The sequence below is a fragment of the Muscardinus avellanarius genome (assembly GCF_963383645.1).
Source record: "Muscardinus avellanarius genome assembly, chromosome: 2".
Taxonomy (NCBI): Eukaryota; Metazoa; Chordata; class Mammalia; order Rodentia; family Gliridae; genus Muscardinus; species Muscardinus avellanarius.
In genome coordinates, this window is record NC_137787.1 from 14,764,710 (window position 1) to 14,787,511 (window position 22,802).

At 35.8% G+C, this 22,802-nt stretch overlaps 1 protein-coding gene across 2 annotated transcripts in view; it reads left to right on the forward strand.

The window, feature by feature from the left end:
- CUL3 (cullin 3) overlaps window positions 1-22,802 on the forward strand; it is a gene marked incomplete at both ends in the record, with an annotated part of 103,193 nt that overhangs the window by 35,686 nt on the left and 44,705 nt on the right. For both annotated transcript variants that reach the window (XM_080689249.1, XM_080689250.1), the window contains one exon: window positions 14,816-14,929. In XM_080689249.1, coding sequence (XP_080545375.1) covers window positions 14,816-14,929 — 114 coding nt within the window. The remainder of the gene's footprint in view (window positions 1-14,815; window positions 14,930-22,802) is intronic.

The window sequence follows — 22,802 nt, forward strand, 5'->3', positions numbered from 1 at the left end:
GTTTTTAGCATGAATGGGTGTTGGATTTTGTCGAAAGCTTTTTCAGCATCTATTGCTATGATGATGTGGTTTTTATTCTTGATTCTATTTATATGGTAAATGACATGTATTGATTTGCGTATGTTGAACCAGCCTTGTTTTTCCGGGATGAAACCAACTTGGTCATGGTGTATTATTCTCTTGATATGGTTTTGAATGTGTATGGCTAGTATTTTGTTTAGAATTTTTGCATCTATGTTCATTAAAGGTATTGGTCTGTAGTTTTCCTTTCTTGAGGCATCTTTATTTAGTTTGGGGATTAATGTGATACTGGCCTCGCCTCGTAGAAGGAATTTGGGAGAGTTCCATCTTTTTCAATTTCCTGGAATAAGTTATGCAGTATTGTTACTAGTTCTTTACTGAAGGTTTTGTAGAATTCAGCTGGAAACCCATCTGGGACTGGGCTTTTCTTTGATGGAAGAATTTTTATTGCCATTTCTATTTAATTGTTTTCTATTGGTTGGTTTAGGCTTGCTATGTCCTCTTGGCTCAGTTTAGGTACGTTAACTGTGTTTAGGAATCGTATCGATTTCTTCCATGTTTTCAAGTCTATTGGAGTATAAATTTTTAAAGTAGTTTCTGATAATCCTTTGAATTTCTTCACTATCTGTGGTGATGTCTTCTTTTTCATTTCTGATTTTAGTAATTTGCATTGATTCTCTTTTTCTTTTGGTTAGGTTGCCCAGGGGTTTATCAATTCTGTTAACCTTTTTAAAGAACCAGCTTTTTGTTTTGTTGATTCTTTGAATTGTTTTTTTGTTCTCTATTTCATTTATTTCTGCTCACATTTTAATAATTTCCTGTCTTCTGCTGGCTTTGGGATTGGACTCTTGCAGCCTTTCTAGGTTCTTGAGTTGTGCCAATAGGGTCTGAACTTGGTGATTCTGAGTCCTTCTTATGTGGGCACTCGATGCTATAAACTTTCCTCTTAATACTGCCTTCATAGTGTCCCATAGATTTTGGTAAGTTGTGTCTCTGTTTTCATTTATTTCCAAAAATTTCTTTATTTCTTTCCTAATTTCTGATCTTACCCATTCATCATTCAATAGTGTATTATTCAGTCTCCACATATTTGCATAGTTTCTTTTGAGTTTCCTGTTGTTGATTTCTACTTTAATTCCATTATGGTCTGAAAAGATGCAAGCAATTATATTACATCTTTTGAATTTGCTGGTGCTTTCTTTGTGTACCAGGATGTGATCTATTTTGGAGAAGGTTCCATGGGCTCATGAGAAGAATGTGTATTCTGTAGTTTCTGGATGAAATATTCTGTATATGTCTATTAGGTCCATTTGGTTTATAGTTTTCTTTAGTTCTAAAGAGTCTTTACTCATCTTTTGCCTTGAAGATTGATCCAGTGGTATGAGAGGCGTATTGAAGTCTCCCACAATTATTGTATTTGGGTCTATTTGAGATCTGATGTCCCAAAGGGTTTGTTTTACAAATGTGGTTGCATTCACATTTGGAGCATAAACATTTACTATCATTATATCATCTTGGTGTATTGTTCCTTTTAATAAAAGGAAGTGCCCTGATTTGTCTCTTCTGATGTGTCTTAAAGTCTGTTTTGTTGGATATCAGGATTGCTACCCCTGCCCTTTTTTGTTCTCCAGTAGCATGGTATATCTTTTTCTATCCTTTCACTTTCAGTCTGTGAGTGTCTTTGGCTGTTAGGTGGGTGTCTTGCAAACAGCATATATTTGGGTTATGTTTTTTGATCCACATTGCCAGTCTATGTCTTTTGATTGGTGAGTTAAGTCCTCTGACCTTAAGAATTATTATTGAAGTATGATTTTTGTTTTCTGTCATTTTGTGTTCTGTCATCTGTTTGGTAGTTTTTTCTTTCTTTCTTACTTAGAAGCCCCTCTCATCACTTTCTTCTCTTCTCTGGTTCAGAAGTCTGCTTCTTTTTTCTTTGTGGTTTATTCCTTTAAGTATTTTCTCTAGTGTTGCCTTTGAATTCATAAATTTTTTGAGATTTTGTTTATCTTGAAACACTTTTATTTCTCCATCAACTTGAATAGTAATTTTGCTGGATAGAGCTACTTCGGTTGGAAGTTATTTTCTTCCAAGGTCTGGATCACGTCATACCAGTCTCTCCTGGCATTCATGACCTGGGTTGTATAGTCTGGGGTAATTCTTATTGTTTTGCCTCTGTATGTCACCTGACCTTTAGTTCTCACTGCTTTTAAGATCTTTTCCTTGGCCTCTATGTTAGTCATTTTGACTATTATGTTGCGCGGGGAGGTCCTTCTTTGATCTTAGTGGTGTTCTGTATGTCTCCTGAAGTTGAAGATCTGTCTCTCGTTCCACGTTTGGGAAATTCTCCGAAATTATTTCTGTGAAGAGATTACGGATGCCCCTGGTCTGTACCTCTATCCCTTCTTCATTGCCTTTTATCTGTAAGTTAGGGCGTTTCATGTTGTCCCAAATTTGCTGTATGTTTAGGTTTTGTTGCTGTAATGACTTCTGCATACTATTGACTGTGTTTTCGGTCTTGGATGAACTGTCTTCTAACAGTGATATTCTACTTTCCATTTCATCTAATTTTCTAGAATTTCTTTCTATTGCTGACTTCATTTCATTCCAGACCTCTTTCTGATTCTTTCTTAGTATTTCTAACTCATATTTCATCTCCTCTAAACTTGTTTTAAATCCTTTCATCATATTTTAGATCAAGATTCGGAACTCCCCTTCTTGCATTTCTTGTAGGTCAGTATCCGTGACTTCTGTCATTTCTCCATTATTCCTAGTTCTCGTATTTTCAAAGTTCTCAGGCCTGCTTTCCTGCTCTCTTCCCATCGTTATTGGGTATTATATTTAGCCCACTCTTTGTATTAGGACTTTAGAAAAGTTAGCCGGTAAGCAAAACTTTTTCGAATGATGAGGGTTGGGTGATGGTGGAGTAGCTAGGGTGATGGGTACAAGAGTCAGGTAAGGTAGAAAATATGATTAGGTTGTGGAAGAATTTACATATAATAATGTTGTATATGGTTGAGAATGGGAGAAGTTTTGATAGTAAAGTTATTGTAATTATTGGAATATATAAGTCTGGAGATGTGAGAAATCTTGTGTATTAAACACAGAGATACATTTAGGGGACAGAAAAAGTTTTGAGGGAAGATAGTATATATCGTAAATTGAGGAAATTGCGGACTTTGTAGACGGGATGGGAGAAAGGAGCAAAGACAAACAAAGAAACAAAATAAGGTACAAAAGGCTAACTTTTATACATCGACAAAGAAAGAAAAGATACTACCCAGAGAGAACAGAAAAAATTAATAAGAGAATAAACAGGATGAGAATAAACTAAAACAAAACTCTAACCACCATATATATATAAGTAAAAAAAAGGAACCAAAAATTTATTCCCACAGAAAACCAAAAACCAAATCAAACCCAAAGACCCAAAGAAGTAAAACAAACAATACCAAACCGCAATAATAAAAAATAGAATATAAAAGGATAGAAAAATAAAAAAAAATAAAAGAGGTAACAGTCCTACTATATTACTGATACATGGTGAATGCACCACTGTCTTGTATTTGCTTGGAGTGTCCCCTTGTGGCTCTGTGCAGGTATCACACCTTAAGTACCCTTCCGTGATACCGGAGTTTGAGGTGGCCCACTCTGCTCACACTGGCACTCACAATTATTGCACTCACTGTGTGCTTGCCCGGTTCGTGGCTCCTCTGAATTCAAGCTGGCAGTCCAATCTGTGGCTCTGAGCCTCTGGCAGCTCTTCCGTATCCCGCTGACTTTCAGCTCCCGCGGTGAGCAGGCCCACTTCCGGGTCCCTGCAGATCTCTGGGCGTGTCTGCGGGGCCGCCTTTGGTGGGCGAAAAGTGCCGCTGAGGAGCTCCAGTTAGCTTGCAACTTCAAGTATTGGAACTCACTGGACACTTTCAGACCTTAGAGCCTCTCTGGGAATGTTAAAGACCCAGAAGTCCTGACTGGGCCAGCAGCCCTGTGGCCGCCTGCGTCTGCATCTGCGCCTGCACTCCGCCGGCCGCCTTGTCTTCAGCTCACTTTCTGCTTCCTTTGTGTGTTGTGGTGAATATTGCAGTTCAGCTTTTGGATTTCCTCTGCCGTACTCCCCAACTCTGTTTTGGATCGTACATTTAATTTTTTCTTTATTAATACGCTTCTGTCTCAGTAGTTGAACTTAATTTGCTTCAGCTAGTGAGGAACGCTGCATCCCTCTGTCGCCATCTTCTACAATTTATTTTTAGTATGTTGGGTCTCATGCTAAAAATGAAGTCTCTGTATAAACTACTTTTTAAATATATTGATTTTTCACTTCATTTTAGGAGGGGGGAAGAGAAGAGCCAATAAATTTTTTTAAATGTTAGATTTATTTATAGGTTAAATTAAGATGTTTATGTGAGGGTATTCATTGCTGGTGATCTGAAAGAAGTTGCTAACTTTTGAGGTAAGCTCGACTATTTTGTAGGCCAGTTAAGTAGACTTAACTTTTTTTGTGTGTGTGTGTGGTACGGGGGTTCCTGGAAACCCTTCTACCTCTGGGCTACACTCCCAGACACCTATTTTTTTATATTTTTATTTGGAAACAGGGTTTCTTAAGCCAGCAAGGCTGGCTCTGAACCTGTGCGATTCTCCTATCTCCGCCTCTCAAGCACGAGGATTACAAATGTGCACCACCACGCCCAGCAAGTAGACTTAATTATAAATAAGGATTCTTGAAATATTTTTCTCTTATTTAGGCAAAAGTGAAGGAATATAGAGATTTTCAATAGCATTTAGTTATAAAATATAAACATGATAGTAAATTAAGAATATTTACAGAAATAGTTGGGAATAGCTTTTTGTTAACAAAGATCCACAGAGGCCTACAAACCAGTTTTTCCTGTGTTTCAGCCACCCCAAAATAAGACATGATGCTTGGTAGCGGTAAATTCAGTTTTAGTGAGGTAATCAGATTTGAAGGAGCATTATTTTGCCTGAGGAATGAAGTCACTTTTGATAAAACTTAAAGGAGTATTAAAGATCTAGAACAGTGGCAAAATGTAGGCCTGTTAGGGAAAAATTGTGTGTGAAAAAGGCAGGTAGGTATGAGCTGAGTGATGTTGATCAGTGTCAGTGGAACATAAAAGGGTCTTCATGTGTATATGTCAAAAATAAAGTAGTAAATGGGTTGGTCTAGGTATTGAAAAGCATTGCGAATCTCTGCTGCAGGTAGAGGGAGCTTTTTGCTTTTTTTTTTTTTTTTTCTTTGGTGCTGAGGATGGGACCCAAGGGTATTCTACTTCTGAGCTATACTCCTGTGGTCCTGTTTTATATTTTATTTTGAAACAGGGTCTTGCTAAGTTGCAGAGGGCCTCACTAAATTGCTGAGATTGGCTTTGAACCTGCAATTCTCCTGTCCCAGCCTCTGTAGTAATGGGATTACAGGTATGTGGCACCGAGCCAGTCAGTGCCATTGATTTTAATCTTATAAAGAATCTGACTGTGATGGAGAAGATAGAATAAAATATTTAGTATGAGTGTTATTTTCAGTGCTTCCCTCATGTTTATCTTCAGTTCTCCTGCTGTCTTATCTTATACTTTTTTTCTAACTTGAAGTTGTTGGAAGAAACAGAGAACTTAATTAGGTTGAATACTGTAGTTACTTAAGGCAGTGATAAAAGTCACAAAGAAAAAAGGAGCTGTAAGCTAGGTATGAAAACTAATATTATATGGGGAGCATGACCTAGATATGTAATTGGTCATCCTAAAAGAAGTAGACTAGTGGGGATAAAGAGGAAAAGAGTTTAGAGAGTCTGGAAGAGAGCAACTGTGGATATGAGAGAGAACAGGAAATTGAATGGCTTCTACTTTGAAAGACTTGAGGCAGGATGATGTTGGGGACAGGTTTTAAAATGTTGCAGTTTAGGGAGTTAACTCATATTAAGTACTAGCTGTTCTTAAGTTGTCGAGTAGACTGCAAGCACTGTGAGGGCACTTAGCTCTCTTTGTCTCATTTCTCTTATATTTTTGGCATGTTCTTCTAGTATTAAATGTGTGAATGATTGAGATTTCTTTTATTCATCTTTGTCTCTTGCTTTTTTTGTAGTTTGCATTTAATTGTCTGTTGAAATGAATGTCTAAGAATACTAGCAGTCAGAATGGAAACCATTGTAGTTTATAGCCACAGATTGCTGAAAACAATTTCATCTTCTATATATAATTACCCAGGTTTATTATTAAGTCTAACCATTAATAAGCAGTATATTTTTGGGGCTGTGTACCTCTGTTTGTTGAAATATGTCAAGGCTATTGGAACCAGATTGTGATTCATAAAATAGTTCTTTTTTTTTATGGTGCTCAAGAAAACATTGCCTTGCTATGTATGTTTTACCTCTTTATTCTGCCTGTTCCTCAGTTTTAACTGTTACAGTAATGATGAGGTAGTTTTTAATGTATCTTTATTATTATAACCACTGGGGATGCAGTATTTTAAAAATGATAATTCATAGTAGAACCCTATGGCATATTTGTGTGTGTGCGTGTACATGTGTGTGCGGGTGCGGCAGATTCCTTCCCAACCATTAAGTAGAAAGCTATTATTTTTCATGGTACTGAAGTTTGTCCTGAGAGAAATCCTGATTTTTCTAAAATATTTTTTAAAAGTTTAAAAGAATATTTAAGAATACATTTTAAAAAATGATGCCAAATTTAGATGATCTTCTATTTGTGCTAACATGTAGCAGATTATCTTTATGTATTGTGAAAATGTGTTGTCCTAACACCTTTTTTGTGCCTTTGCTTTGGATTTCATGACATCTCCTGAGGTCATATGAATGCTTATAGTAGGCTCCTCTTATTTTCTCGTACAGATTATAAAGTAGATAAATGCATCTTATGTTCCCCCATAATACCTGGCACCTTCCTTTGCTTTTTGGAAGCGGTTATAAGTATCCAAGGTGTTGGTTTGGAGAATGCCTTTTATATGTTCTTTTGGATTGGTGGCTGATACCTAATATTTGGACCAAATTTTTTTAAGAGTTTTATTTTGGACATAAAGAGTGAGGGTAGAGAATATTGGATTTCATAATTCAAAGTAATTTGCTCTTTGTGAAATCCATCATGTTATATTAGTAACTATATACATGAGTAAATTATAGGAAAAATTCTTTATAGCAATCAACAACTACAAAAATTTTTCTGTACTAGCTTACTGTTCTATTAAGGATACCTGTATAATTTCTTTGATTGTCGTCTCTATTCTTAATGTTAGTGAAAAATGGGACCAGTACTGTGTATCTAGCAAGTTTTAGTGAACTTTATATCATTCAATAATTTCATTAGTGAACTAGAAAATTTAAAATGTTGATAAGACTTACCTCCGGGCTATACTCCCAGACCTATTTTATTTTTGGAAACAGGGTCTCTTAAGCCAGCACAGCTGGCTTTGAACGTGCGTTATCCTCCTGTCTCCGCCTCCCAAGTGCGGGGATTACAAGCGTGCACCACCACGCCTGGCAAGACTTAAAATTTCTGTAATCTTCAAGAATTCTTTAATTCTTTGGGAAAATACGATTTACACAGCTGGCAAAAGTTTTAAATTGACAACCTCCCTACCACTGCATACAGTTAACAGAAGGCTCAAATTTAAATTTTGTAATTAGAAACCAATGATATTTTATAGATTATGGTAAATGTTGTCTATATGTTAACTGGATTCATAAGTTGACTTGGCAGGCATCCAGGGGTTCTGTTATTATTTTATTTATCTTATACTGGGGATTGAACACAAGGGCATTCTACCTGTGAGCTATACCCCCAGCCATATTTTATTATTTGTTTTGAAACAGAGTCTTCCTAGGTTGCAGAGAGTCTCATTACATTGCTGAGGCTGTCTCACTGACATCCTGCTTTCTGCGCCTCCAAAGCACTGGGATTACAGGTGTGCGCCATAATGGAAAACTCCTTTAAAAAAAAAAAGTCATACAAAACCAATATAAGCCATATTTATCAGGAAAAATGAATCTTCCCCTGTCGTGTATTAAGCAAAGTATCTCAGTGGAGCATGATGTAAAAATCATTGATCTGACAACAGTCATATTACAGGTTAATGGGTATGGACAATGTTAGGTTCAAGTGACTTGGTCAGAATCCTAGTTTTAACTATCCTAAGTGCAGTTGTCTCCAAATAACTGATTTTGATTATTTTAGCTTCTGGGTGAATCTTAAAATACTCCAGATCTCTAGAAGAATTTATCTCCTAGAGTTAACAAACCTTTTGGACTTTGATTGTTTTTAATAGTAGGGATCAAACTCAGGACCTTGTGCATGCTAAGCAAGTGCTCTACCCCTGAGCTATACCATTGAGTCTCTATTGTACTTTTTAATATTCTTTGTGTAATTAGCATGTATTCTGTCATTCTTGCCCCAGTTTATATTTTAAATGTGTTTTGTATAGTATTTTTTAATGCAGTATAATTCTATGTTTCTGTATTTTAGGCATTTGTCTGTATTTGGATTAAATAATGTGAATTGTGGGGTTTTTTTTGGGGGGGGTTGTTTGTTTGTTTGGTGGTACTGGAGTTCCTGAAAACCCTTCTACCACCAGGCTACACTCCTAGACCTATTTTATACTGTTTATTTGGAAACAGGGTCTCTTAAGCCAGCAAGGCTGGCTTCGAACCTGCACAATCCTCCTGTCTCCACCTCTCAAGCGCGGAGATTACAAGTGTGTGCCACCATGCCCGGTGCTTGTGAATCTTTATAAGAAGTTTCTTGATTCTATATTATCATTGGTTTTATGATTTTTAGTTTAGTAAACTTTAGAATTGAAGTCTTCTAATTTATTTTACATAATATTTTCTTTATCTTGGCATTTAGTTAGGATTGACTGGGATTTTGCCCTAGGTATTGAAATTTTAAAATATTTTAATAAATATTTTAAATTTTCTGTGTTGGAGAGTGGATGGTAGCATGCAGGTTATTTTGTCCTTCAGTTTTGCAGCTAGACCAAGAGCTGCAGGCCCAGGGTCAACTTTCTTGTCAATTCACAGACATGCTTGGGTGTAAAAACTCAAGAGCAGAGACTTGGGAATCTGTAGCTCCTCGTTGTGTTTGTGCCTTTGCCTGCTGCACTCCTCTTCACCCTGGCCAGCCCCCATTTTCTCCCCTTTATCACTAGTTTGATTGGTTTGAGGATATGTCTCCTGCAGGTTGGAAATTATCTGTGGGTAAGTTTTATTATTTCATTGAAAAATAAAGATTCCCGTTGCTTTAATAATATCACTTTAATCTTTGCTAAGGACGTTACTTGAAAATTTAAGAAAAGCTATATTCAAATAAATGAAAAATGTAGGTTGCATTTGTAATTTTGTATATTGGTCGTAGGGTTGATTTTCTGATTAACATTTCTGTTACTGTTTGACGTTTGTATTGCTTTTATGAACAGATCTTGTGGCATCATAATTTATATTTATGTAATAATAAGACTCAGCTTGAGAATCATAATCTCCAAAGTTTTTAACAGTGTCTTAAAAACTGGCCTTTATTTTTATGTATAGTTTTTTTAATATGAGCATGTGTATAGATCTAAGTAACGACTGTTAGACTGAATATAGAACAGTTCTTTCACCCCAGAAAACTTTCTCTGATACTCTTAATAGTCACAACCTCCTCTCCCTAATACCTGACAGCTACTGATCTGTTTAATGTCACTATATTTTTGTATTTTCCAGAATGTCATATAAGTAGAATCATAGTTTGTAACCTTCTGAGATTGGCTTCTTTCATTCAGCATAATTATTTTGAGATTAAGTTGTAAGTATCGCTAGTTTATTCCTTTCTATGGATGAGTGATATTTTATTGTTTGAGTGTACTGCAGTTTATCCATCTATTTACCTATTTGTTGAGACATTTTTTATATATGTCTTTTTGTAGTTGATATGAATATTTGTGTATGGGTTTTGGTATGAGTAAGTTTTCATTTTTTCAAGGATACATACTTAGAAGTGGGATTGCTGGATAATGTGGGTTAAGTATCTTTGTTTTTCAGAGCAGTTTTAGATTTGCAGCAAAATTGCTTTCAGCCCACCCTCCCCATTAAGCCTCTCTTACTATTGGCATCCTTCACCAGAGTGCCTTTAACATTTGTTAAAAATAGTGAACTTACATTGACATATCAACATACCTAGTTTATAAAAAGGGTTTGTTGTGGACCTATCCTATGGGTTTATAAATATGTATAATGACTAATGGTTTCACTGCTCTAAAAGTCCTCTGTGCTCTCATATTCTATTATATATAATATCCTCACATGTAGGATATTTTCATATTCTATTGTATATCCATTCATAAGTCCTCTGTGCTCTGCCTGTATGTCTTTCCTTTCCCCTAAACTTTGGTAATCTAATCTCTTTACTGACTTCTTAGTTTTACCTTTTCCAGAATGTCATAGAGTTGGAATCACAGTATGTACCCTTTTATCACTTAGTAGTATTTACACTTTTCTCATGTCTTTTCATGGCATGATCATTTCTTTTTAGTGCTGAAAAGTATTGCACTGTCTGTATATACCACAGTTTATCTCAAGGACATCTTGGTTCCTTCCTTGTAAGTTTTGACAAGTATGAATTAAGCTACTATAAACATTTATGTGGGTTTTTGTATGGATATAAATTTTTACTTTATTTGGGGTAGATATTAAGAAGTGTGATTGCTGAATACTAGGATAACAGTGTGTTTTCTAAGAAACTTTTTCAAAGTGGTTGTACCATCTTGCATTTCTGTGGCAATGACTGAGAGAGTTTGTTTTGTCTCTATCCTTTACAGCATTTGATGTTGGTGTATTTTATTTTGGCAATCCCATTAGTTATGTAGTGCTATCATAGTGTTTTTATTTGCAGTTCTCTATCGACATATGGTTTTAAGTATCTTTCATAAGGCTTCCCCCATGTGTGCATCTTAATTAAATATCTTTTCAGGTTCTTTGGCCATTTTAAAAATTATTTCAGTTTTTCATTAAGTCTTAAGGAGTTCTTTTTGTATATTTTGGGTAATATTCCTATGTCTGATATGTCTTGCAAATATTTTCTCCCAATCTACGGCTTGTCTTCTCATTCTCTTGACTAAAATCTACTTAAGGAAGCTCTTCAAGTAATTCTGACTTTTGTGATTCTAATTCTCTGCATACTGATCTACTCTTCTGTGCTATTTCTCTTTGTTTTGCAAGGCTAAGTACTGAGTGCTATCAGTTCTCAGTTACTCATCTTACCCATTTATCAGTTCATACCATTCTACTTGCAACCTCCCTGATTTTGTTACTTCTTAACTTTGTTTTGCCCTGCTGACACAAAAGAAATAAAAGGTAGTTATGATAGTGGGTCCTTTCATTTAATAGTGTTTCCCTACACACATGGATATTGCCACCATTTTTAAAGTTTTTTATATTTTAATAATTTTTAAAATTAGGCTGAAGCTGGGCGTGGTGGCACACGCTTGTAATCCCAGCATTCGGGAGGCTGAGACCAGAGGATCGCGGTTCGTGGACAGCCTCAGATACTTAGTGAGGCCCTTCGCAACTCAGTGAGACCCTCTTTCAAAATAAAGAATAAAAAAATTGGGCAGGGGGTGTAGCTCGGAGGTCAAATGCATTTGGGTTCCAGCCCCAGACCTCCCCGCCGCCCCCCCAAAAATTAGGCTGGTTCTTTTTTCACTTAATATGTACTTTGGTTTATTTGATGTTCTCCCAGCTTTTAAAAGGCCTGCTCTGGTCTTCTTAAAAATTGAATTTTCATTTCATTCCTTCCATTTTATTGTGTATGCATGAACAAATTATTCACTTTTTATGTGTCAAAGTAGAAAAATATTTTTCTAGAGCAGTGTTGGAGGAAATATTTTTTCTTCTTAGAATGATCTCAGTTACTGAGATAAGTGTATCTAAGGCATTTACTTTTAGTCTTTTTGTGTATATACAGTTATTCAAAATTAGCCATAAAATTAGCTCTTTATTATAGCTGTACTGACTAGTAAAAGTACACTGTTACTGATTTGTCAAGGTAATTTCTTGAAGTGCCATTCAAATAACACAATTTATAAGAGATAATATGATTGTTGGTATCATTTTTATTTTGTAAAAGGCAGTTATAAATTATAAGTATTACATAAATATTTTATGAATCAAGTTTTTAGAGAACATATCTTTAGAAAATTAACTCTTTAATTGACTAGCTTTATAAAATTTATATATATAAGTTCATTTAAATCCATAAGTAATTAATTGGCTAGATATTCTGGTATTTGGAATAGTTTTATTTTGTGTTTAGTATAGTTATTCTATGCTTCTGATTTGTTACTAAAAATCTAACAGTTCAGTGAAAATATATACGAAGTTTGATGAAAAATTTTATAAATATATATTACATTTTCACTTGATGATTTTCTAGTGTTACCTTGGGAGTAACTCTGACATGTTAGGAGCTTAATGACTTGAAATGCATTTTATATTAATGTATATATTTATCCATTTATATAAATATTTTATATCCATTTATATATTTAGTATAATCTGGTTGTGGTGACTTACACTTGTAATATCAGTACTTGGGAGGCTGAGATAGGAGAATTGGAAGTTCGAAGCCATCCTCAGCAACTTAGGTCCTCAGCAACTTAGCAAGACCTTCTTTCCAAGTTAAAAAGTATTTATTATGGTACTGTTAACTAACCAATATGGCTGTATTGTTGGTATAGTTGTATTTTTGAAGTAATTTATAGGGGATGTATTTTAAGTCAGGGAGCTTAGTCTTTGAATAAAAAGAGTGAGTATAGAGTATTCTAAAGTATGTGGTACAGTTGAGGTTTTCATACTGTATGTTTTGTAGACTGGATGTTTTATTCCATCATAAAAGTCTAGTGACCTTTCCCCCTCCAATATATAAGAAAAAATAAATTAGATCAATTCTACAATATGAACTATTTTTTCATAGTACTTTATGTGTATTTTTTTAGTTTTTAACACTTTTCAACAGTGTTTATTTTTGATCTACTGTGGAATGACATTTTTCCCATTTATTTATAGTTGAGGCTTACAGAAATCTATATATCTCAATGCACATGTTGAATAGTTTGTCTTTTTCAAAAAGCACCATGAGTTTAGGATTCCCCCAACCTGAAAAGGTTTAACCATTGGTAGAGATTATTGGTGGCAAAAAATGTTTGGAGATACAGATGACTGCTTAGGATGGAGTTCCTGAGAATTGAGCGAGGCAATGGAAGGTTGGTTGGATTTGGAACAATTGCAGAGCCTGGCAGTACAGAATAATTCTGGAAATTGCTTCCAGGACCCCTGTGATCTACCATTTCAGTTCCTTTATGTAGAATGGCGTAGTATTTATGTAACGTACACATAGTATTTGCATATACCTTACACAGTCCTCTTAAGTACTTTAAATCTTTGCACGTAAGTGGTTATTATCCTGTATTATTTTGAGAATAATGACAATAAAAGTTTCTTGTTTAGTATAGGAACCATTTTCTCCAACTAGTTTTGATTTGTGACTGGCTGGTTGAATCTGCAGGTGTGGGACCACATGGGTCCAGAGATCTGACTATGGTCTCGAAGGAAATTGGAGGGATTTATAGGGCAGTATTACTTCACTTTAAAATTAGAAACTAAAGTGTTGAGTCTGTTTTCTAAGCAAATAATGTTTTTTTGAGCTGATGGAATAGCAGTAAGGAATCTTGGTCATTAACCTCTTCCTAGAGAAGGTGGTATTCAGCATGTGGACTATGGAAAGAAATTCTTGAAATTTGAGTAGTCTTTATTAGGGTAGTTTTAGGAAGGCATTTAGACTCAGGGACACTTTATATCAAAAGCAGGTATCCTGAAAACGCTTTCCACGTTGAAAATGAATCGTATTGTTAGTGGGTGGGGATGAAATAAATGATCTCCTATATACCAGACACTATTCTGGTTATGGAAGGAACACATGGAAAAGAAAGTCCTGCAACATGGAGGCATTTACATTTATTTCAGTGGGGAAATCAATAAATATGTAATGTAGTAGATAATGGTGAGTACTCTGAAGAAAAATGAAGTGTAGGGCAACATAGTATGGGAGTTACTTGACATAGAGCACTAACCGAAAGACTTCCTGTGTAGGTGAAATTTGAACAAAATAAAGTGAGGAACAGAGCCGAGTGCATCGAGGCAGAACGAATGGCAGAACATAGTTGCTGTTAGTAGTTTGTTTATTGAGTTCTTACTGAGTGCCCAGCACTGTTTTAAGTATATTACCAGTGGATAATGCTTTCCTTATAGCAACTCCATAAAAAAGGATGCTTTTTTACAGAAGGAAACTGAGGCCTGGAGATTAGGTAATTTATCCAGAATCACACAGCTAGTCAGTGAACTAGAATCGGAACTCACATAGATTGACTCCAGAACTAGTACTCTTAACCGTTATTCAGAGATGGGGGAGAGGAGGTGTAGTAGGAACTTGAGTTGTAGCCAGCTATAGGGCCTTATAGTTCATTATAAGAATTTAGGATTTTATTCTGACCATACTCATAAGTCACTGGAGGGTCAAGAAGTGCTCCAGCTTATTGCTTTATGATTCTGGAAGTCAAGAGAGAACTTTGGACTATAAATACACATCTGTGTATTGGTTGTAGTGAAGAATATTTCTACTGGCCTATAACATTTATTTAAAGTCTAGAATTCAACTTTCATTATTAAATTTTAATAAACAGATAAATGTGCATGTATAAATATGTGTAATCATTTGTGCATAAACTAATAAACTGTTCTATTAATAGGTGCGAGAAGATGTTTTAAATTCATTGAATAACAACTTTCTTCAAACACTAAATCAAGCTTGGAATGATCATCAAACAGCTATGGTGATGATTAGAGACATACTAATGTATATGGTAAGTAGAGGTTTTGGGGATTTTTCCCTCCTGTAAATACTTAAACATTTTAAAACACAAGATGTTGTGATATTTAGTTTGATGGTTCATCTCAATGTAGAAGATGTTTCTTAAATAAGCAGTATTTTGTAAGGGCCACCCTCAGCCTGTGTGAGTGAAATCTTAATTTTTCATATAGTTAAAGAATGATCAGAATGGAAAACTAAAGGAAAATTAAATTTTTTCTTAATATTTAGCACTAGTGCTTCAAAATAGGAAATATTTAAAAAAACCCTTATTACCTAACATCTCTTCCTAACGTAAGGGTAGTTAAATGACAACATAAAATGGGAAAGCTGAATATTCTTGTATAAGTTTTTAATACCTAAATATTAGATCTTTATTGATAGTCATTAACAAATATTTTTTTAATAATTATACTCTAATAGCACCCACCCATCTCTTATAGTAGTATGGCCTTGAAGTGTATCATTGCAGCCAAATATATTTAAGGCTCTTCTCTTCTTTCATTTTTCACTTATTTCTGTTTTTGTCTTTAATCAGTCAAGAAAAAGATCCTGTTAAGCAAGATAATTTGGAAAACATTAGCATGAGCTAAGCTATTTAATAACTTTCAGGGAGATTATACTCTCAAGTTCCTTAAAAAATTATAAAATGAATCTAGAGTCTTTTAGTTTAATTAATTGTATTACTAGAATATTAATAAGTCTAATGACTTGTCCTGTTATTAAGTGTGTATGTTTGGGAAATACATGATTTTCTTTCAAGGTTTTACATTTCCAAGTTTTTATTTTGTTTCTTTAGTTGTAGTGACAAGAGCTTGTCCTAGTTTCGTTTACTTAATAAATTAAAGCAATGTTTGGAAAGAATTTCCAATGAGAACAAACAGCTATGAAACTTTTTGTCCTGCTGAGCAAATTCAAGCCTTGTACTGGTGGCTTTGTAACAGCTTAGTGGCAAGGGGGTCAGGAAAGGGTCATTTTAATTTTCAGGAATGTAATAAAAGGGATAACAAATTACTTAGCTTTTCTGAACATCGTTTTCCTTGTTAGGTTATGGATTCGCTTTACCTTATCATTTTGAGGATAAATGAGAGCATTTGGGAACATATATCTTACTTCCTTGCATATAAATGTGAAATAAGTTAGCTTGCTGCTGTTCACCTCTTTAAGTTTTTGATTTGATAAGTCTTTAATAAATTCTTCACAAACCATCTAAGATAGAAAACTACTTGCAATTTCATGGTCCATTGTTCTCTTGATGAAGCTTTAAAATTTTTTAAAAATACTTATGTTATTTTTGAAAATTGTTTTGTGTCAATTACTTTTTTGCAGTGAATTCAGACTTTAAGTCCTGATTCTACCTCGCATTTGACCATGGTCAAGCAATAAATTAGTTGATACCTCAGCTTTCTCATTTGTAAAATGAGGGGGGGAAATAACCCTACTGTATGTATTGGGTGGTTTATTATGAGGTTCAAATGAGCCCTTCATGCAAAGCACTTCATGACAGGGCTTGGCTCATAGTAACAGATTCAGTAAAACTAACTAGTATTAATATTTTTTTGTCCCTTCATGCTTTTATAAACCCATATGATAACACACCACTGGATAAACTGTGACTTACCTTTCCTGTGCCTCTACTAGAGGAAACCTCACACAGGATAGGTCAGTGCTACCTTGTTTGTCCTTTGACACAGACCTTTAATTGACCCTCCACAGTGCCTCCAGCTCTCTCTGGTTGCCTTGCTCTTAGTAAATGTTCTTGCCTTCTGCCTCTTATAGAAAAAACATTAGGTAGGAACTATATGTCCATGCCTTGCCACTAAACCTATACCCTTTCCCTTTTGTGTGCACCCCCCTCCCATTTTAATGTGGATGATGGCTTCTTTGCTGTCAAAGGTCAGTTTTCTACCTGTACTACAGGTCACACCCCCTTCTACTTCATCTGGAACCTTATATATTTTTTGGTTCTGCCTTGTGTCTGAATCTTATTCATCTGCATTGAACATGCTTACGCCACTCATTATTAAATTTTCAGATGAAACGCTATCTCCTAGGAATATCATTCAGAGTTCATTGTTTCACAACAGATGTTGATAATTGCTAGTTTTTCCATCTTCCATTCTCTTTGCGTATGTGCCAGTTAAACATTTACTTCAACTGTTCTGTTCAGTTTTGCCTTTATTAGGATTACAATGGAATCTGCATCCCTCGATATTAAAATCACTGCTAGCTCTCATTCTTTTGGATTTTTTTTCCTTAGGTTCATGTGACACACACGACCACATATTTCTTACTTTCACATGTTGGGTCCTTGATTATTATGAACATGTACTCTGTATGCCTTTTACCTTTTGCCCATTTCTTTTGAGCTCCTGCTGCTTCTGCTTTTTCCTCCCCTCCTTCAGTACAGGGATTCTTCAGACTTTCTTCTCATGCTGTACTCTCTTCACCTCGTTCACTTGCATAGCTCTGTGAGTCTCTATGCAGATGATTTCTAAATTGTCTTACAGCCTCACTCTGAGATTCCAGCTCATAAATTCATCTGTCTAGTTGATGGTTCCCTTTATTGTCTTCACGGCAGCTTTAAAGTTGGCATGTCCAGTGAACTCATAATCACCATCATTCTAGTAGTACCAGGACGTGGAAATTATTTTATCAGTGCTTTCTTCCTCTTTGCTTATATCACTTATTACTAGAATCTGCAATTTTTCCCCATTTTCATAAGTCTTATTTTCCAAGATCAGTCCACTCTCATTTCTCTCAAGAATATTCAGCAAAAGTAGTTTTTATAACATTAACTTAGTTCTCCTCTCTATTCTATTTTACATATTACTCCCGGAATTGTTATTTTAAAGCAGAAACTGATTGTGTTAACTCCCCTGCTTAAATCTTTGCCTCTGATCTTGGAATCAGAATCTTCACACAAATCTTTTGTCTTAGTGTTTCTAAAATGTTTCCTTTTTTCACTTACTTGTTTCTACTTGCCCTTTAAGACTTTACCTTAGCCCAGGGTGGTGGGCCATGCCTGAAATCCCAGTAGGTGGGAGTTTGAGACAGGAAGATCACAGGTTTGAGGACAGCCTCAGCAAGTGGAGAGACTCATCAATCTAGAGAAGACCCTGATTCAAATTAAAAATGCAAAATAGGGCTAGGGTTGTAGCTCAGAGGTAGAATGCCCCTGGGTTCAATCACTAGTACCAGAAGAAAATATTTTTCTAACCAGTGTACTCCCCACGGGCTGCAGTAGCTATCATTATACCCAATGATATTTTTTTTGTAGAAGATTTATTAATCATTTTGAGTCCTCTTCCCCCTTATTTATGACTACTCTTTCAATTTGAGACCATTTAGTAAAATAGCCTGGAAAAAGGGTGTCATGTGTGTCAGTGGGACCACACAAGATTTTTTCTTGCTACTTAACAGTGTATAATTTCAAGCTTATGAATTGGTTATTTCTGAAATTTTTGGATGATAGTTGTATCTCAGCTCCCTGTACAAACTCTGTAAGTATAGCTTATTGTACAAATTTGCAGTCAAATGTATCTTGAGTGAATCAACACAGGTGTTATACTTCATGCTTTTTCAAATGCTTCTAGACTACTTTAGACTCAGAAAAAGTATTGTAAGATATCTTCATATTCTAAAAGATAGAATGTTTCCATCTTAATATCCTTGATTCTCTTATTTTCCTTTAATGTATGTTGTTTTAGGGCTCTTTAAAGTATACCTCAAAGTGCATTTTAAAATTAAGGTACAATTTATATATGCTAAAAATGAACTAAAATAGTACAGAATAAGTTTTCACAAATGTGTACTGTTGGAACCAGTACCTCAGTCAGGATAAATATCTGCTTTTTAATTTGCCAAAAAATCAAAGTACTTTTTCTATTGTTGTCTGCCTTAATTTCTTTGAAGATTTTTCATCTCATCCTAGACATCTCAGGTCACATTTCCTGCCCATGTATCCCAGGTATTACCTTCATGGAACCCATACAGATTTTATCTTCTGTCAGTCCTGGCTCTTAACTTTTGGAATATTAGATCTCAGGCTCAGAGAGGGAGGAGAGAAGCTTCACTATCTATCCACCTGTTACCTAGTCAGCTAGCTTTTTTACACTTAACAAAAGGTGTCTGTGCTTTAAATGTCATGTATGAGCCTCAGTTATAGATGCCATGGGACACAGTGACTGGGAAATAAAAGTGAAACCACTTGCTACATGGAAGTAGGCACTGATTAAAATTTGTCATATATATATATATGGCAGCCTCATTTCAAAAGAAAAAGTGTCTAAAGACTCTAAGACAGGGCCTCACTGAGTTGCTGCAGGCCTCCTTAAGTTGTTGAGGCTGGCCTCAAACCAGTGGTCCTTCTTTAGTCTCCCAAGTACTAGGATTACAGAGGTGTGCTACCATGCCTGGCTCAGGATCCGTTTGTTTGTTTGTTTGTTTATTTATTTATTTATTTATTTATGGTGGTACTGAGGTTGCTGGAAGCCCTTCTACCTCTGGGCTACACTCCCAGACCTATTTTTATATTTTTATTTGGAAACAGGGTCTCTTAAGCCAGCAAGGCTGGCTTCGAACCTGCGCGATCCGCCTGTCTCCGCCTCCCAAGTGTGGGGATTACAAGCATGCGCCACCACGTCCGGCTTAGGATCCGTTTTAATTATTCAGAAAATATAGTGATTGAATAAAGATTGGTTGATTGATTGTTTCTGGGATTGAATCCAAGGGACATTCTACCTCTGAGCTAGACCTCCAGCCCTATAAACAGGGTCTCACTAAGTTGATGAGTGTCTCACTAAGTTAGTGTGAGTGTAGACTTGAACTTGTGATACTTGTCTGAGCCTCCCAAGTACTGGGTTTGCAGATGTATACCACCATGCCCAGTTGAGAAAAGATTTTTGATTATTTCCCCTTAATGAAACTATGAAAATCAATACAATTTCAAAGTAATTAAATTTATGGATAGCATTCTTTGGGCCAACCTGGGAAACTAGAATTAATGTCAGCACAAATAAAAAATTATTTCCTATCGTGGTATATAGGGTTATAATAGAAGATTAATTGAAGAATTTTCAACATAAAGCTTTATTGTGAATTTCAAAGATATTTGTGGTTTTTTTTTTTTTTTTTTGGTGGTACTGGGGTTCCTGGGAGCCCTTCTACCTCCGGGCTACACTCCCATACCTATTTTTACATTTTTACTTGGAAACAGGGTCTCCTAAGTCAGCGCGCGCGCGCGGCTGGCTTCGAACCTGCGCGATCCTCCTGTCTCTGCCTCCCAAGCGCGGGGATTACAAGCGTGCGCCACCACGCCCGGCGATATTTGTGTTTTTACTTGAGTTTGTCTGTTTCCATTATTTTCACAAGCCACAGAAATAAAGTAGTATTGTAGATTATCCTTAAACAAAATTAGAGAAATAAATTCAAAGACATGAGCAGAGAGTAACCTGGGAAAAGAGAGTCACTACTTCTTTAAGCTATTTGGACAGTCATGAAGGATGGGTAAAGAGGTAGAGTTGTAACTACAGTTTTGGGAAGAGGTGACAAGCCGAGGAACTCTCTTCTGATGTTTATAGTCTCCTCAGTAAAGTAGAAGGTGAGTTTGTCAATTTAGGGTGACAGAAAGGAGCATGTTGAATTGTTGGCTGTCTGTAGCATGTGGTAAACTGAATAATGCCCCTTTCCCTTATTGTGTCCATAGCTAATCTCTGGAGCTTGGGAATATTAACCTTATGTGGCAAAAGAAACTTTGCAGATATTTTTAAGAATCTTTGGATGAGATTATCCTAAACCATTCTCATAGCCCTCATATAATCCCAGTGGTCCTCACAAGAGACACAGAAGTTGATATTAAAGGTGATATCATGCTAGAAGCAGAGTTTGGAGTGACACTCTTTGAGGATGGAGCTGGGGCCTCTAGCCAAGGAATAGATGGCCACTAGAAGCAGAAAAGGCAAGGAAATAAAAATCTCCCCTCAGAGCTAACACACAGAACCTGCCCTGCCAGCACCGTGACTTTAGGACACTGAAACCAATGGTAGTTTTTTGAACTCTGGAATGAAAAGAGTAAGCCATTAAATTCGTGATGACGTTTTTCAGCTGCAGTAAGGGACTTTTGTCCTGATGAAGGACAGAGTTTGGAATGCCTTCTATACAGGGTCAGCTGTGTGTAAATAAATGGATTATCTATAGATTTGAGGGTGTAAGTCAGATGCTTTTGCACAAATTTTGTATGGTGGACCCCGTCAGTAGAGTCTATTTTTTCAGGGGTACTTAGCACCCTCAGAGAAGATTGTTCAAAATTTAAGGAGAGCCCACTGATGGGGAAAATTATAAGATAATAGCATAGCTGAAGTGGTTGGCCATGGGTTAATGCTGTTGAAGGAGGTAAGTGAATCACAGAGTCCCAGGAAATAGAAATATTAGTTATTAGGGATCGGTAGACCTAAAGATCCAGTAAGAGTGAGCAGGTTCATTTAAGTGTAACTGAGTAGCAGGAGTGGGAAGGAAAAGATGATCTTCAGTACCACAATAATTTAATGTCTTCTAGTGATAAGGTTGAAGGTTTGCTTATATCAGTCAATATAAGGCTGAAGGAAGTCTTGACAAAATGAAAATGAAAATTTAGGCTTTGTAAGCAATATGAGATTGCTCATTAGCGTGAAGGTTGTAATTAACCAAACTTAATACATAGCAAGGAGCAGAGCTGATAAGCACTGTAAACTATTTGTTAAAGATATCAGGGAAGCTCTATTCCTTGCAAGTCAGAATAAAGGATGAGAGTATGGAGATGATAGACTTGCAGGTCATAATATTCCAGATTGCACATTTGGAGAAGTTTGAAAGTAGCTATACAGATTTCTTGGTACCTTCTTTGCTTTCAAATGGCATCGGAAAAGAAAACAGTATCTAATGACTTGCAGTACTAATAATCTTGATGCTTATTGAATATTTTTACTAGTTCTGCTTTTCCAAAATCAGTCCATTTTAAGAGGGACTTTCTCTCTGTGTTCTAATTATTATCTCAGTGACTGATGGTCTCTAACACCATGGCATCTTTTTATGATCAGGTCAAAAGCTAACTACTGTCTTTATGGAAAATAAAGCTAAGGCATCATCATAAATATTGTAAAGGTTAGGAATGTTCTTGATAATTAGGGTTTCTTCTTGCCTCCATCTCAGTTTATGTTTTGTTAATCTCTTTTGTTCTGGATAACTGTTATTATTTTGCCATTTATAATTGTTATTTAATGTATTTTAGCTCCTATTTGAAATAAATTACTAGAATCATAAACACCATCTTGAGTGTGTCCTGTGAACGGGTTTCTTGTATATGTAGTGATGATTTAGTACTCCATGACACTAGGTTTAGGGAGATGAATATTCAGTGTTTACATTGCTCAGCATGAAGTAGGCCCTGTGCTGTAGTCACGCATGGAACACATTTTCTTGAGAGAGTAAATGGAATGAAAGTTTTATACATAAAGTGAACTGCTGCTTATTTAATAGATATGGGAAGTTTCGAGTAGGAAGAACAATATTTAATGATAAATGGTCATTAATTTGCTTATTTTATTTAGCCTCTCTTGTGAAGACTCTTATTTTCCATTTCTGCAAAATAAATTTATTTTCAGACATGATGGCACACACTTAGCAATCCCAGGATTTGGGAGGTTGAGACAGGAGGATCATGGTTTGTGGACAACTTCAGCTACTTAGTGAGGCTGTCTGCAACTCATGGAGACCCTGTTTTCAAAATAAAGAATAAAAATCGGGCTAGGGAGGTACTCAGAAGTAGAATGCCCACTGGGTTCCATCCCCAGTTTTGCAAATAAATAAATTAACTAATTTATTTATTGGCT